This window comes from Oxyura jamaicensis, chromosome 1 (assembly GCF_011077185.1).
Source record: "Oxyura jamaicensis isolate SHBP4307 breed ruddy duck chromosome 1, BPBGC_Ojam_1.0, whole genome shotgun sequence".
Taxonomy (NCBI): Eukaryota; Metazoa; Chordata; class Aves; order Anseriformes; family Anatidae; genus Oxyura; species Oxyura jamaicensis.
This window is the reverse complement of record NC_048893.1, coordinates 14,126,558-14,144,197: the sequence shown is the minus strand read 5'-3', so window position 1 is coordinate 14,144,197 and position 17,640 is coordinate 14,126,558. Positions and strand designations below refer to the sequence as shown.

Sequence of the window (17,640 nt, the reverse complement as noted above, 5' to 3'; positions counted from 1 at the left end):
TATAGTATTAGGAATTCTAACACTATAGACTCTTAAAACTGAAAATATTTGATATTCTACAAAGTTATTAATATGGAACTAAAACAATTCCTCTGAGTGGGACTTTGAATATGGTTTCTTACTGAGACTACACAGTCTTGAAACGGCTGGGTGACAATATTTACCGATTCTTTGGGAAAAAGTGCTTATTCATGAAGGATAATCAAATGAAGAGAACATGTCAATTTATTTCAGATCTACAAAATACAAATCTAAAAATATCATTTTACAGACAATATTCACCCATTAGTTTATATTTTAGTATGTTCTTAAGCCTATCTTGTACAGAATGATAATAGAACAACAAAATATTCTACATTTTAACTTTTTAGATTTCCTTAACTAAGTGTATCATATACATCAAAAATACTGCTGTGCACAGTAGCCAACTAAACATTTATATTTCAAAAATAGGTTGCCTGTGTCTCATGACAGAGACAGCAATTACAGTACATTTATTAAAAATCCTTCCAGAATACACTCAGTAGTAACAGTGGCAGCAGTAGTTAAAATCTTAACAGTTCTGTGAAATTACCAAAGCAAATGATAACAGAATTACAAAATTCAGTTAATCATGTACATGTAATGTAAAACCCATGTAAAACTACTATGAAAGAAGAAATTACACAGGCACAAGTGCAAAAAAGCAATATTGTAAGCCATCTTCTCTCTTTGGTAAAAATCAATTAGGAGGAAGTATACTGTAATAATTGGAGTCAAAGACTAACTCATGCTATTTTTTTTTCCTACCATAGGCAGACCACATGATTTGCAGGTACAGAAGTTAAAATTCTACTTAACACTGCCCATTTTTTCCTTTTTAAAGTTTAAATATTGAAATTAAAGATAACTATTCTTTTTCTTTCATAAATAGCTTTTCAGTAGTATAGTCTCTTCAAGAATTTAAAAATAAATAGCAAAATATACACAATTTCAAAGATTATATTTAATTCCTTATGGGTATATCCTGAAAATATATCTCCAAAGAATAAATAACTTTGGGTTTCTCGAATATTTGGTAAAATATCAATTACTCTTATGTAAGGACTTTTCTCTGAGGAGTAAGGAAGTACCACTGCTTTTTCTATAACTCTTTTACTATACAGGGGGAATTTTAGTAAATTTACAGTAAGAATATGATCTGTAATATAATACGGACCTTCCCCATTAAAAAAAAAATACAGTAAAAAAACTTCCAAAAATAAACCTTCAAAATTTCAGGTTCAAACCTGAGGAGCTTCCAGGGAACTCTGAAGTTCTCCTGGAGAGACAGTCACGTTCAGTTGTGTATGCCAGGAGGCTAAAATAACAGTAAGGGAATTTCTTCTAGAAGTAGAATCAAAACTGTTACCTACTGATGACACATCAAAAATCCAAAAAGAACAAATGTTAGGAAAGAGACAAAAGGGAGTGATGTGGGTGAAGAACACTTGAGTGTAAACCATCCTGAGAAAGAAATACATTTCCTACAGGCATTTCAATATATTTTAAATAGACTCTTTTTCCCCGTTTGAAGGGCTTGACCGTCATGAACAATTAAGGTAATGACACAGAACATTTCTATTGGAGTTTGCAGGTTATCATCTTACTCAAGCTTCTCCTTCATTATTAATAAAGAACAAAAAATTGCAGGCCACATCAGCAAAGCAGCTAGGTAACAGAATCCAGCAACTTGAAACGTCATTAGGCATTCAGGAAAAAAAAAAAAAAAAAAAAAAAAAAAAAAAGATCTTCACTGCACGAAGATCTTCTGGAGCAGCAAAGCAAAAGCCCTTGCCTTTTTGAAGATCCATTTAAGCTGCCAGCAAAGTAAAGGCAGTTTCGACTGCTCATTTATTCGGAATGCATAAATAATAACATGTAGATTCGCTAACTTCCTATTCACACCTACAGCTAATTTACATAAAACGTTAAGCAGAATGCTTTTCTACTCCTTGCTTGATTCCAAGCACAAGATGTAAAAACCAGTTAAATTGCACAGTCCAGCCCTTATCTCTGCAAACCTCTATCTGATCAAGAAAATGCTTTTTGGCATCTTCTTCGCTTTTCCCTACTGTCAGTGCATCCCGGATATATTCGATATCCTCTTTGCTGGTTAATTGGGGCATTCCAGTCATTAGCATCATGGAGAACAGGATGATCAGCAGGTTTGTGTGATGTCGAAGAGCTAAATAAGCCTTCACACATACATCCTACAAAAGAGAAGAACTGTTGTTAATTGATGAGGTCAGCTGGAAGGGATAGCTCAGGATTTTCACAGGAACCCAGGTATGAAGTGCTCTCACTGACCAACACTATTCAATTACTGGCGCACATCAGACAGAGGAGACCCAAGGGGGCTGTTCATCAGAGCAGAAACATGAAACTGATGTCTGCATCCCTTGCTCGTTGTTACCTCATTCATGAACACACCTTAGGCCAGTAAGTCCTCTTCTGGTATACAAACAGAAGGTGCTTTTTAATAAGACTATATTAATTGCTAAAGCATAAAGCCTTAGCTTCATCAAGATTTCAGATTAATTTCCCTGTTGTATAATCCCTTTCTGTGACTGTTAAAGAGACAGCAGTCATTCATTGTCTTCCTCTACAGCTGGTATGTTCCCATTTAAAGACCATGGGACAGCAAGTGATACTGAACAAAGCAGCACCTCCAGGGGTCTATTCTTCATTTTATATATACGTCTGTAAAGTTTGCAGAGGTGCTGGCTTGCTAATGGAGAAGATTTTTCAAGCTTAGTGTTTTTAGAAATTTTTCAAGCTGACAGCTCTAGTTTAAACTCAGGCACATTGCCTGGCCTTAGGACTGCTATGTTTATGTACTGCCATACTGGATTCAATAGATATTGTTCTTGGTGGTTTTTCTGAATTGCATTTTCACTTCCATATATAAATAATTTGTGCTTAACAGCATAAACTTCAGAAGAATGACATTTCTGCAGCTTGGAGAAACATAAAATGTCTTTTAGAAGAATACTTAATGATAAGTGACTAATACATACATTGAAATGATTATTTTCTTATATTAAATTTATTACTCATTTACTTTTAGAAATAACATTTTAAGGAAAACAATGCAAAGCAGAAATCAATCAAACATTACAAAGTTAAATTGGATCTGCAATGCAGACATGTAAAAAGATGAGAAATATTTCCAGGAAGGCTGCTGCTGTTAAAACCTAAGCTGAACAATGCTGATTTTTACTCAATATTCATATTAATGTTTCCAGAAATTTATATGAACTTATTTTAAAAATATATGAAATGTAAGTGTTTTAACATAAATTCTACCAAATCTCATTAGTTCTCTAGAACTGTTTATTTTTCACATGGTATATATATTTTTTTTCCTTAGAAACAGTAAGAATTGCACAAATAATCTTAGCATCTATCAGAGTTCACATCAGCAAAATCAGGACAAACAACCAGACAGGTTAGGAAGATACAAAGGGAGAGAGATGATACTTTGAAGACCTGTCTGTAGGGTTTTTTTCCTTCCTTTTTTTTTTTTTTTTTTTCCCTCCTGTATTGCCTGGGCCCTTAAATCTTTCACTCTAAATTTCCAAATAAATCCTGTCCTGAAATAAGACAAGAACTTACAAACTCTAATGTCAGTTCAGTTCTTGCAAAGCAGAAGATGAATTGCAATGGTCAAAGCACAATTTACAATAGAAAACACAACCATCTTTTCACAGGGATTAGTTTCTCTCCGTGACACTAGGAAAAAAAAATCTACTTCTGTGTATCAACTTCAAACAGGGAAATTGTGTCACAAGAGTTAGCGTGTGTTTTGTTCCTCTTGAAAGAAATGAAAGCTCTTTATAGTTATATCAAAGAAGGTTTAGCATTTCTCTATGGATGATATATCTCGCTACTGAAGGTGTCTGAAGACAGAGAAACAATTATGCAGTCAAGAAACTGGCATCACTACATCTCAAATGCAGTCCTTGTAAGAATTCAAAAGATTTTAAAAAATCTGCATCTGCTTGTTACAGTTATTTATACAGGCAGGAACTGAATGGAGGTTTGAATTAACATCTTTCAAGAAAAGTCATTTTTGTACTTCTGAGAAAGGCAGAGAGAATCAGAAGTAACACAGATGCGTGTGTCAAGGCTATCTGAATACCATGGGATTAGGAAAAAAACTGTTGACTAATATAAAGCCGCAGGCAAAATGAGAGGAGCTGAGGAGAAACCAACCCCCCTTATCCAACAGACAACAAAGAACAATTGATTAATTTCACAGCCTGAAACTGCCATAAGTGTTAGTATCCTAAAGGTCAAGCACTTTTATAATATAAACCGTCCAAGTTCTGTTATATAGGTCATCTCTTTCCTTCCTGTACCGTATACTACAAAACAAGTATTTTTCAGTGATGAACTGTACATCTTCCTTCTTTCTGTCACCTTTACTTGACAATCAAATACACGTGATTTTGGAAACAAATGGTCCATCCAGAAGAGATTATTAGATTAGCAATGAAAATACACATCTTTGTATTACCAAGTCAGCAGGGTAAAGTAATGAAAAATTAGCTAATTAAATAAATGAGATAATAAATGAGATAAATAAATAAAAGTTCATTCATAACTCAATGGAAAAACTAGTAAAGAAAAATTGAAGGTAACAAATGACAGCTACGTGGACAAAGCTCAAAAGACCAGGAAGGTCATCCAACTGAAAAACTTAGATCTTCTAAGTGAAAAACTTGCAGGCACATAGGAGTAAAAGAGTTGCATGGGTTTCAGCCAAAAGCTGGAAAGGAAACGCCACCACATTTGACACTTACTGGAGGAGAAATCTGGACAGTACTAAGGCATCTCAAAAATTCACAGATGGTACAGAAAAATACTTGTCTTCTCGGATTAAGTCATGCTTATCAAATATTGTTTTCTGCTAAACATTCCTGTCATGTCATTAATAACCTCTGGCATCTATTTTTTAAACCATTGTAAGAAAAAAAAAAAACAAAAAGGGAATCAAAATTCAGACTAAGAACTAATAGAAACAAGCTTTGCTGCCAGTTTCATAAAGGCTGCCATGCCACTGACAGCTTTAAAAGTTCACTAATAACTAGCTATACTCTGTTGCATTGGATTTAATCAAAGTTACCTGTCTAATTAGCTTTTTCTGTTGCCTGCAGTACGAACTGTGGCTAACACATCTGTAGGGACTCTATCCAATAGGTGACAGAGAAATAAAATCAAACAAACTCCTAGGTATTTTCAAATAGTAAAAGACCGAAGCCTGTAAAAACAAAGGATTCCTCTAAAGTACAACATATTTAATGTAGCTGAAGTACAAATTAATGAGAGATGCTCTTAAAAATTAATGAAGGATAAATGCTGAGACTTTTCCATTAATACTTGAATGAGTCAGCAGGCACAAGGAATGAATGCCTATTAGGAAACACGATAAAACCAGCCAGTTGAAAAGTAAAGCTATCGTTTTGTTTACTTTTGTACTCTGAACATATAATTAAAAAAATACTTTTTTCCAGCAAAATATGTGGTGCTTGTCTTGCTCAACGTTACTACTTTACTTGTATGAAAGTATTTTGCTTTCAGCTTTCTTTGTGTTGGTCTTTGAGACAGAAAAGCCTTTCTTAGACAGAAAATCCTTTTAATGTAGTACCAGTATAGCAGGTTATTAACAGTACGTAATGAAACAGAACTGTACATGAACTTACATTTTTTTCAGTCAATACTGTTGTCTGTGTCTAAATCACCCCCCTTAAAATGGCCAGGTCACATACCACAGTCACAGTTCACAAAGGTAAAGCATGTTAATCACTATTCAACTGGTTAATGACACCATGGAACTGATACTGGCACTAGCACAGCATTTCTAAACAGTCAGAGTAAATAAATAAATAAATAAATGTATTCAGTCAAACCTAGGACTTGCTACTGTGTTACAAAGGCAATGCTTACCAAAGAAATGCTAAGACCAAAATCACCTCTTGTTACTTTTGGTATTTGGGCTGCTGCTGTAAAGGTCAGACATTCTCTGAAGAGCTGGCTGATCCATATACTAACACAACATCACCTCACTTGACAGTAAGACATTGCTACTCTTCCAATTCTCTATTAGCATGCTTTCATATTTTCATTTTTTTTTTTTGCTTCCAGAACAGAATCTTCTGCAAAATGAAATATCCCAAATGGGTATTCTGGTCCTACACGCGGGCATGGCTTACAGCTGCTGAGTGGCCACCCTTCCTGTCTATACAACACACAGCTCACAGGCTTCTTTAAGAGTACAGGCTCAGCATTCCCCACTTCCAGAGCAAAACCTACCCTGCTTTTAAACTGTTTGAGCTACAAAGCCCCTTCAAAACACCCACACTGTAATAAAGCCAGGCCTTGTGCAAAATAAAGATTCAAAAATAGCACCTGGTTGTTTAGTTATTTTCAGAGGTCTGAGCTCAAGGACGGCAATTGCCTCGATATTTGCTGTACAATAACGTATATGTTCAAAGGGATGTATTCACTATCCGATGGTAGGTACTCAACATTGAAAAACAAACTCCTAACCATGTCAGAGAGACCGGTTCATCCAAAGAGAATCCAGAATCTAATTTAGTCTTCTGCTCTGACTCTAAGACTGGGGGAGACTTTTTCTTTTGATAATATATGAAACCTCCTTTCTAGTCAGGCACATATTTAAAGTTCCTGAAGATGTGCACAGGAATACCACTCCAGATATCCATTTACCTCTGCTCATCCATGCTCTCAGACACTTCATTAAACATACTAAACAGCATTTTGCTTTGTTCCCTCCTTGCCCAGGTCCTACACAAGTTAACAAAATCACAGCTGTTTTGGAGGGGCTCACTTTCAAATGGAAGCTGCAGCAGAATAGATTTTTAACACTGTTCTTCTCTTTCAGAGCACCAAGTCCATCCACTTCACAAAACCAGAACGTGACATATCTTAGTGCCACTGTACATTTCTACCCAGGTGCAGTAAGCTGAGCCCCAGGACAGCAGGGCAGAAGCAGGAGGAGTAACGCTGGCACGGCCAGATGAGGAACACCTACTTGGACTACACAGAAGATTCTGCTTAATGCTGTCAGTCTCCTCTACTGCCACGAATACTGATGTTCCCTACAACATATTTTTGATCAAAACAAGAAACAAAGAAAGTACTGCCTGTCTGGTCTGCTGCTAACTGAAACTCTTCAGTGTGGCTTTGTGGGTGTTTGCATCCTACTTCCCATAATCCTACAGATAATGTTTGCTTTTAGTTGGAGCTAAAATATCCCAGAATTGTATTATGATTCAGTAAATTTTATTAACATAATGCCCAGGAGCACAGACCTTTGAAATCTAAGGCATTAATGTTCATTTCAGAGAGTAAAAAACACTGCTTAATTGACTTACAGCTAAATATTCACTTTACCTGAAATTTGTGGAAATGGAGGCTTGTCTTCTTTCCGGAAGTCCCCATGACAAACAGAAAATCCGGAGTCAGCACAAAAGGAACTCTTTCCTTATTAATTCCAAGGAAGCTTTTATAATTCCCAAGAATATGGCCAAAATCAATATGAAAAAGGTTACCTTCATAAAAGGAAGTCACAGTTAGGCTCAAATACAATAAATTGTCGAGAACACTTACTTGTATTCAACTATGCTTCCAAAACCTCTTTTTGGGGGGGGCAAATATGATCACTCTTTAGTTCAGCAGAAAATACTATTTTCTCTCTTTTTCCCAGGGATTCTGGTGCTGTCCAGCTCCTTGGCTAATGCCAGGCACTAGAACAGACTTCTTCCTCACCGAGCTGCAGTACCAATTTATGTACCTTCCTGTACCATATAGAATAAGTTTGCTTTGCCACCCTCTATGTAACTTTGAAATTGTAGTCCACCATCAGGTCCCAAGAAAGTGATGGAAAAAAAAAAAAAAAAAAAAAAAAAACATTTTTAAGGACTGTTGCACGTATAGGACCAGAGCGCCCTGCTGCTCTTCAGATTACTTTATTACTTTGGCAGACAGGATGTAAAGAGTATGTTTACTTAAAAACATGTATTTCTAATAATGGTACATGTATACAAAAAAATGAAACATCAAATGATGTAGGATGATACTTGACAGTGACCCTTAGGTAGACGACCCTTAGATGTTCCAGCATTTCAGGCAGCTTTTGAGTTCCCATAACCTACCCCACATCCTTCTGGCTTATGTTGTTCAAGACTGCCTCTGCTAAACCCTCTTGCTAACCTGCTCCTGATTACAAATGAATAACCTTTCCTTTATGGTCTCCCTTTCTACTGGCCTGTCCCTCATTTTCTGCCAACGGGCACTTACACTGAATTATATAATACTTATAGTACTACATATATATTAATGTTGAATTTAAAGCCTTTCTCTTCTTTTCCTCAAGGACTTCTGGTGAACTTTTTTTATTGTAGTCTCCTATTAGCTCATTTCTGACTTCAGGGTACTTCCTCTCTCCAGCCTTCAACTGGTAAAACTTTAACTACAATATGATTAATATTAAATATACAGTCTTCTAACTAAGCCCCAAAGTATTTTCTGTCTCTTCACATTACGTAAAGACTAATTATGAAGTAACAAGCTCATGAAACCAGAAGTGAATTTCTTAGACCAAATAAAACTCCCTCATATGTACTGCTTGATCTGGGGTCCCTTCTGGGACCTCCATAGAGAAGTAAGATTGGGGGTGAATCAATACACAGCCACAGAAATAATTCCCAAGGTTTGTAATACAAAAAATTTAGGTTCTTTCAGGAGGCTTGCAACCACATGGTGAGATGCTTCTTTCCTCCGGTATGGCATGGGACAAAAGGACCACAGAACGCTCATGTAACGTGCTTGCACAGCCAACTTACACAAAGAAATCTGTGATTTATCACATCTTTAAAGATATCAATGGACTATTCACAGCTGACAAGGTTGTGTTGACCTACTGAGTCACTTGTGAATGGTCTAGACAATGTCCTCCTCTAGACACTGATGCTAAGTAGACAATAGTCTGGTATTCACGGACCAGCAACCTTCTGGAAACACACCTGGTGCTCTTGCATCACCTCCTCAGTCAGATGACCGAAAGCAGCAACTCTATAAGGGTAGCTCCCCAACTCAAGCTCACGGTAGCTCTTGTTGGTTGGTCCAGGGGTGCCGCCCAGTGAAGATCTCTAGTGTTGCAGAGAGCATTTTTGTTGCAGAGAGGTTGATAATTTCCTCAATTTTAGCTCTTTAGTGGGTGTGATTAATCTTAAAGGTGCCAATCCCTTGTCAATTTACCAAGTGTACTTAGCCCCCTGCTTGATTGTGCATTCTTGTGTTTAAATTGCTTGCATTTCTTTTAGTACGCTCACTTTTCTGACTATGCTTATGTTTAAAAGCAAAAATAGAACTAGATTGTTCTGCAGCTAAGGTTCACTGCCACTATAAAATCGCTGCAACTCGGCATTCAGCTTGTTGTCACTTTGTGCTCTGGTATATAAGGAACCCTTTTGTCCTGTGAGAAACCATCCCGCAGACTTCAGTAGCAAAACCACTACACTCCAAGTACACTTTTGAGGAATTTCTACAAAGGTATATAAACCAGTTATGTTCCTCCAGTAGCACATGGTCCAGTAACATCTGAATTGACAGCAGATACAACTCCACTGGACACACTCAGAACCCCATCCACACCCCAGACAGGCAAATAACCGTCTCCTTTTAAAGTTTCTTGGCTTTTAGATCTCATATCTAGACATAAAGATTAATTTTACATTCCTCATGACTTAGTTTGGAACAAACTCATCCTTGGAAAAGAACAGCATCATTTATGATAAATATCTAGAGCTTATAAGAAGGCCAAAAGGCGTGATGATAGGCTTCAATGTCACACGAGTACCTGAGTCTGTAAGCAATGCTGACAGAACTGGATTATTTTTCTTCATTTATTGTTACATTAAATATTTACTAGATTAAAACATAAACCTAGTGAAGTGTAGACAATCCTTGCATCTTCTATGAAATTCTCAAAAAACCCAACAAGCCCCAACTCACCTGTTTCTGTAATCATAATGTTATCATTGTGCCTGTCTCCGATTCCAAGTACAAAGGTTGCCACACAGTATCCAGCACAGGAATAAACAAACCTTTCCACAGCTGCCTGAAACTAAAAATAGGTTTTGGAGATGTTAAATGCTTCACTGCTAGAAACTAACATTTCTTCAGTCATTCTCAAATTCATATGCCTTTGATGTGTATCAAGCAAAAGTTAAACAAACTGTCTTAAAAAGAACACTGTTGCACAGCAGAGAGTAAGATCACAACCCTACATTGCTCTGGTTGTGGCTCCACACCTCAGCTCTAATAAAATAAGCGTGCAGTTGTCCAAACCGTCTGAGAAAGAATAAGGGGAAAAGGGGGGGGGGGTTATGGACCCACATGGAAGCAGCTCTTGAAGAGCTGCTGCCTGTGAGCAGCCCCCTCAGGATCAGTTTAGGAAGGACAGCATCCCGTGGGAGGGACCCCACTGGGAGCAGGGGCAGAGAGGGACCAGGAAGGAGCGGTGGAGACAAAGCGTCAGGGACTGACTGCAGCCCCCAGTCCCCGTTCCCCTGTGCTGCTTGGGGAGAAGACATAGAAGACAGTGGATGGAGGGGAAGGTGTTTTTAGTTTGCTTTTAGCTTCTCACTGCTCTAGCTTGTCAGTAACAGGTAATAAATTACCTTTGTCTTCCTACTCTGAGTCTGTTTTGCTCATCACAATAATTGTTGAACAATCTCCCTGTCCTTATCTCAACCCTTGAGCCCTTTGCGTCGTATTTTCTCCCCCTTTCCCTTTGAGAAGGTGGAGTGAGAGAGCAGCTGTGGTGGAGTTCAGCTGCCCAGCTTGGTAAAAACAAAACCAACCAAACAAACAAAAAAACACAGTGTGGCATCCACAGCTCCTCCGGACAACCTGTTCTGGTATCCCACCACCTTCTGAGTAAAGGATTTCCTCCTAACATCTAATCTAAATCTCTCCTTTTTTAGTTTAAAACCATTCCCCCTTGTTCTGTCATTATCTGCCTGAGCAAGAAGTTTTCCATCTTTTTTATAAGCCCCCCTTAAAGTATTGAAAAGCTGCAATGAGGTGCCCCTAGAGCCTTCTCTTCTCCAGACTGAAAATCCCCAGATCCCTCAGCCCTTCTTCACAGTAGAGGTGCTCCAGCCCTCTGAGCATCTCTGTGGCCCTCCTCTGGACCCACTCTAACAGCCTCACCACCTTCTTGTGCTGGGAGCCCCAGACCTGGATGCAGGGCTCCAGGTGGGGCCTCACAAGGGCAGAGCAGAGGGGCACAATCCCCTCCCTCCCCTGCTGGCCACCACTCTGTTGATGCAGCCCAGGACGCAGTTGGCCTTCTGGGCTGCAGGCACACACTGCTGGCTCATGTCGAGCCTTTCGTCCACCAGAGCCCCCAAGTCCTTCTCTGCAGGGCTGCTCTCAGTGAGTTCCTCTCCCAGTCTGTGCTCATGTCTGGGATTGCCCCAACCCAGGTGCAGCACCTTGCACTTGCCCTCGTTGAACTTCATTAGGTTCACATGGGCCCACTTCTCAAGCTTGCCCAGGTCCCTCTGGATGGCACCCCTTCCTTCTAGGGTATCGACTGCACCGCTCAGATTGGTGTCACCTGCAAACTTGCTGAGGGTGCACTCAATCCCCCCTTCTATGTCGTTGATAAAGATATTAAACAGCACCAGTCCCAGGACAGACCCCTGAGGGACACTGCTCATTAAGGCCTCCACCTAGATGTGGAGCCATTGACCACAGCTCACTGGGTGCAGCCTTTAAGCCAACTCCTTATCCACTGAATAAGGAACTGGCCTCCTAAGCAAAGGAGTTGTGAGTACCCAAACCTGTTCTTAAAATACTCTAAAACCACACCGCCTCTCAGTGCTCCTAGATGTCCTTTCAATCTGCTCCTCATGTATCACTTCTAAATAACACTGACAAAGGAGCCATTTCTAAAGCATCTTGTTACTCAAGAGCCCGGCTGCCAGCTGGATGCAGAAGGCTCTTTCACAGACACAGCTGAGCACAGGGAAAATGAATGGATTTTTCAAACTCACTTAAGTAACAAAATCGTAAACATAACCGTGTTACGGTTAGGAACCCTCGGTTGGGTGCATTTTAAAACCCTATGTCCTGGTTTAGGCTGGGGTACAGTTAATCTTCTTCATAGTAGCTGGTACGGTGCCATGTTTCAGATTTAGGAGAAAATGTTGACAGCACAGAGATGTTTCAGTTGTTGCTGAGTAGTTCTTATACAAAGTCAAGGATTTGGGCTTCTCATAACGCCCTGCCAGTGAGGACAGTGGGTGTGCACAAGGGGCTGGCAGGGGACAGAACCAGGACAGCTGGCCCAAACTGGCCAAAGGGATGTCATGCTCAGCAATAAAACTGGGGGAGTTGTCTGCCACAGGGGGCTACCATTGCTTGGGGATTGGCTAGACATCAGTTGGCTGGTGGTGAGCAACTGCATTGTGCATTACTTGTGTTTTTTTGTTTTGTTTTTCTTTCATTTTCTTTCCTAATAAACTGTCTTTATTTCATCACATGAGTTTTACATGTTTTTCCCCTGATTCTCTCCTCTATCCCACTGTGGGGCAGAGTAAGCAAACAGCTCTGTTGTGCTTAGCTTCCTGAAGGGTTAAACCAAAACACCCTATTTAAAAAAAAAAAATCAAAAGAATTCACCTTCTCCTCAATGACACATCTTTCCTTCAGCCACTGGTTTAGTATTTCATCCTTAAACGCACCGGTGTTACCAACTGTACTCTGCTGAATTTTGGCAATTGTTGTAGCATCTTTCACAATTTCGATCATTCCTACAGAAAGCAAGGGAGAAAAGCCATAATTTATATTAAATGTACAGTTAAGCATATACAATATGCTAAATAATATTTTAAACTGTAGTTTTTATACCAACCACATAATTTCATTGCTTGTGAGCAGCTGTTTATTTTACAAGCAACAGTAGTTCTTGCCCACTCACAGCTGAAGCCAGTCAGAGCTCCGAGCTACCCTGGCATCCTAAACTCTTCCTTGAGAATGTAAAACCTTTTAAAATGGAAAGAATCACGTGATGAGTGTACACCTATTGCACGAGGCTTTTCCTAAGCAGAGGAACTACCTCTCCTGTCCTGATCCCCTGCAGGAGCCCAGGTACCATCCACTTTCTGAAAAGCTTCTCTCCAGTTTCACTGATTTGAGGAGCTGAAGAGAACCCACAATGTTGGGGTAGCGTGGAAACAAAAGTGATACCAGAGGAGCAGTGATGCAGACAGAGCTATTGTGGGCCCTCCCACAGTAAATCCAATTTAAGCTTACATGTGCATTCACACTAAAAGGTTCAGGAATAGCAGCGTGCCAGTGGGTTGCTGGTGGAAAACTCTTGCTATTGGGGCCTACACGTTGGTACAAGTCAGTAGGAACACACTGTTCTTCACCAAGAGAGAAACACAATCCAACAACCACAGTGCTACCACCGGCCACGGGAGGGTCAACAACAGACAAGGGTGGAAGTCCCTAAACTGAACAGATCCTCAACAAAAGCAAATCAGTGCGTCACAGCAACATGTGCAGAAACATGGACTTTTACCGTTCATACTAACAAGTCATGAAAAAAAAAAAAAAGGGTACCCTAGAGAGAGAAAGCAGAAAGGGAGGCTGCAATACAACACTGCACGGTAGCCAAGACCAGCAGATGCAGTCTCCTCTTATACTGTGCATGCCTGTATGAGGGAAAGTCAGGTTTTAGCTGAAGTTGTTTGGTAACTGGAAATATGTGTTCTTCCTCCAGTTCAAGTTCAACAGTGTCTTCTAGTTAAAAGCCTGGCCTCTGTTCCAGCTGAACGATAAGCAGCCAAACAGAAATACCCCTTTCTCTCAGAAGTGACTCAAAGCAGTTTCTGATTTGGATTCGGTTTGACTATCTGAAACAGATGAATTCCTATCTATTCATAGTCCTACCCTTCTGCAAGTACTGAATTATGTGCAAATTTTTCAGTAACAGAAAAAAAAAAATAGTAATCTTCTGCTCCATGCATAAATTCTCTTCTGCCTTCCATGCATAGATAAATTCTCCCCGGTGGTGTTTCCTCTGTCATGAAAGAGACATGGTTTTGTTTGTAACTAAACTATTGTGGAAATATGACCTCCAAAAACCACCACCACAAAATTTTAAAACTCTGCATTTTGGTTTGTGCTTGTCAAGCTGTTGTTTTCCTCCTCAGTGAGCTCCAGATCACATTCCAGCTGTTGAAAGGCTTCCCCTGTCTGTGCTCACAAACCTCCCTCTACTGGTCAACAGCTTCTTGATTCCAGGGGAGTGGAGCTGTTGCAGGAGGCATGCTCTGCTTTCATTTTCATTTTCAAGTTCTCCCAGCAAAGCTGTATTGATTAGCAGTGTGAAAAGTCTGCAGATTTTAAAGCAGATGCTCACGAAAACCCTTTACTGATCATTCTCCACTGTAGTGCCAAAAGACTGATACCAAACCTACACAAAATGTTGTAGAGATTGTTCTGCCTAAGTAAAAAGCACCATGGTAAAAAATTAAAAAATAAAAATAAAATGCTGAAATAGTAAATCTCTACTGGAAAATCCCTCTAAATACAGATCTGTCTCTCTGTAGGTGTGGTTAGTTCTAGAGAAGGCTTCAGTTACTGTGATAGAGGATCTCAACTGAGCTGCATTCAACTGGGAGGAATCCACAGTGTTTCTAGGGATCTGTGGTACTAAAGCAGGTGATTTTTATGTTATATGTCAGCTTGAACTTTTTCAATTTGGCAGTGATACAGCTTAGTAAGTAGTGATAATTGCTCTGCAGAGCCAGGAACATATGGCAGTGTCAAGGGGAGAGATAATAGGGTATGATCTTTTACCGGTGATACATGGAAAAGAAAGTTCTTCCTCCTGAGGTCTATTTGGCAGCAGCAGTGGAAAGGGCAGATGTTTCCAAAAGTGCAAGCTGCATTAGATGCAGATGTCTTCAGCAGACTGAGAGGATATACAGGAGAGGATACCAGCCAGGTGTCAGGAAAACTGTAAGACTGAGTGTATGTCTCCATACACTCAGTGTAAAATGTGGTATTGTCCTTATACAGAAAATGTCCCAAGTTTCATGGAAATGTTATGAGGTAGGGAAGAAGCAGCTTGGAAGAAAACCACAATTGAGTATCATGAAGTAATGTTTGCATGTCACCACTCTTTGGTTCTGTTCCAAACAAGCATAAGCTCTACATCAAAGCGTCCCAAATTGGGTATTACTAATTTAGGCTGCAGGTATTCTCAGCAAACTGAACAGAAGCCTTTATGTGATTAACCATGCCCCTACTGTGGTGCTGGGGGGATGCTAAATTCTTACATCTCTGCCATGCAAGTAGGAAAACAAACAATTATTTCCTAATCAAAGATCAAAGAATGGGGAGTCAATTAAGAATTTATGAAAGAAAACTGAAGTCTGTAAGTTGAATACGAGAATGCTATGGTCACTAGCAAAATTCCTGCATTTTCCCCAATTATTTCAATATGTTACATTGCCTTAAGATGATTTTAAATAAAATTAAACAAAATCCTGAACTCTGTCTAAAAGAAAATAGCTTTTTATATATATATAACTTACATAAGGGTAAAAAAAAAAAAAAAAAGAAAACCAACTCACTGTATTTACAGTCAAAGTGCAGTTATTATTTTGATATATCATGTTCCATTTACTTCGTTAGAATTCTATCAATATGACTTACTTAGTTTTAAAACACTTGTATTAGGAGAAAGGAAACTCTTATGTGTCATGAAACCAATTATTTTGTCAGCGAGACTGGGTTCTCTGCATTGCTGAGAAATCTTGAAACCAAAAGAAAGGACGATAAAAATTTTATGTGGCAGTGTATTTTAGAGAGGAAGTACATTGCAGATATTTATTAAAAAAATCTTAATTTTATTGGGACTCAGTTCATCATTCTTCAATCCATAAAGCAAAATATACTGTAGAAAGAAAAATGTAAAAAGCTGGAGATCACAGGAGATATGTGGCAGTATTTATATTATCATTACTTTATCTATCCACGCAGTTACTATCATATTGCTAACTACAAATGACAGGAGTTAACAAACCTACTAATTTTTACATGTCCAGACTTTGAGTAAATGGCACTTGTTAATCCATCTCACTGATGCATGGTTTATACCTGCCAAAGCATTCTTTTCAGCACCATTGCTTCATTTGGACATGGTCAATTTTTCTACACTGAGAAGGTTTTTCTCCAGCCAATTGTTCAGGAACCAGTCAGTAAAATTAACTCTACAAACAATTCTGTATTATCTGGATACTAGGAAACTGTACAAAGTGGATGTGCTAGGATACATAATATATGCAAACTCAATCACAGTGAGTCAGCTTGGAGCCATCAGAATGTACAAATTATATGTCAGTTTGGCATTTCTGCGTGTAAATGGACTTTTCTAAAGCTGATTAGGCTGCTCCACAAACCATTGCATGGTTCTCCTGGAAGCTTCAAAAGCAACTCCCTGATTTCTCCCATCATAAATTCTAGAAAATAGGTGATCTGTGCTGTGTTTCCAAATGCTCAATGAGGACTACTGACTGAACATCTGTGAACTAACGTTGTTGCTTCTATGTAGTACAGGGTATGAAGTTTTAGGTCAGGAAAAAACACAAATCTTTTGTTATTTTAACCATTTTCTCTGCTTCATTCTTATTAATACATTAAAAAACATCTGGAATAAGTCATTCACTACTTCTTCATGCCAAGTATGAATATATGATATTTTTAATTTCTAATTACAGTGAGCATGATCTCATACCTATTTTGTTCCCTGTAGAAATACAGCCATATGGTAGCAAACAGAGGTCCAATGATTCTGCTTCCCAAATGGATTCCATAATTCGAAGAATCTAGTAAAAACAAAATTTATACACTGTTATTTTAAGTTGTTTGGGCATTATTCATTACTCACACAAATAACACCATCTGAGACAGGGCTGAGCTTACTTGTCTATTTTGCAGCTTGAGAGATAAAATATATGCAGCCATTTAAGATTATCACTTACAGGACCAGGCTTTATATTTCCTAACCTGTCCTGTGCTCAGGCACTCTCTAGTGTTTTATAAAGTATTAATAAGTATCTTGTATGATTTCTACATGATATGAGATTGAACACATTAGTAAGTACACCCATTTTCCTCCATAAATACCACCAAAAATGCTAACAAGCCAGTTTGTCAGAACAATCAATGAAAAATTACTGCAGCAATGGTACCCTACGATTTCTTTTTCATTTGTAACTTCATCCATTGCATAAATAAATCATAAAAACTCTTCAGAAAACCAGGCCATCTTGCACTAAATAACAGATTCCTTCTCTAGAACACCAAAATTTGGAGTATGGATGGCATATGGCAGGAAAAAACAGGGTAGCAGTAACATAAAACACTGTAGTACCAAAAAGGAGATCTAGTTTTAATATCAGCTTTTCATACAGCTTAAAAAATGAAAGACAGCCTCCTGTTTTATGTGGACAGTAAAGAAAACGTGTACGTTTCTGAAAAGTAAAGCAACAGTTAAATATTCAC

At 38.7% G+C, this 17,640-nt stretch overlaps 1 protein-coding gene across 3 annotated transcripts in view; it reads right to left on the bottom strand.

The window, feature by feature from the left end:
* Nucleotides 1-207: 207 nt before the first annotated feature.
* Nucleotides 208-17,640, bottom strand: part of PIK3CG (phosphatidylinositol-4,5-bisphosphate 3-kinase catalytic subunit gamma) — a 36,694-nt gene continuing 19,261 nt past the window's right edge. For all 3 annotated transcript variants that reach the window (XM_035334939.1, XM_035334930.1, XM_035334942.1), the window contains exons 7-11: nt 16,871-16,961; nt 12,742-12,872; nt 10,063-10,174; nt 7,441-7,598; nt 208-2,231 (exon numbers count right to left, since the gene is read on the bottom strand). In XM_035334939.1, the coding sequence (XP_035190830.1) occupies nt 1,950-2,231; nt 7,441-7,598; nt 10,063-10,174; nt 12,742-12,872; nt 16,871-16,961 (774 nt within the window). In that variant the 3' untranslated portion in view covers nt 208-1,949. The remainder of the gene's footprint in view (nt 2,232-7,440; nt 7,599-10,062; nt 10,175-12,741; nt 12,873-16,870; nt 16,962-17,640) is intronic.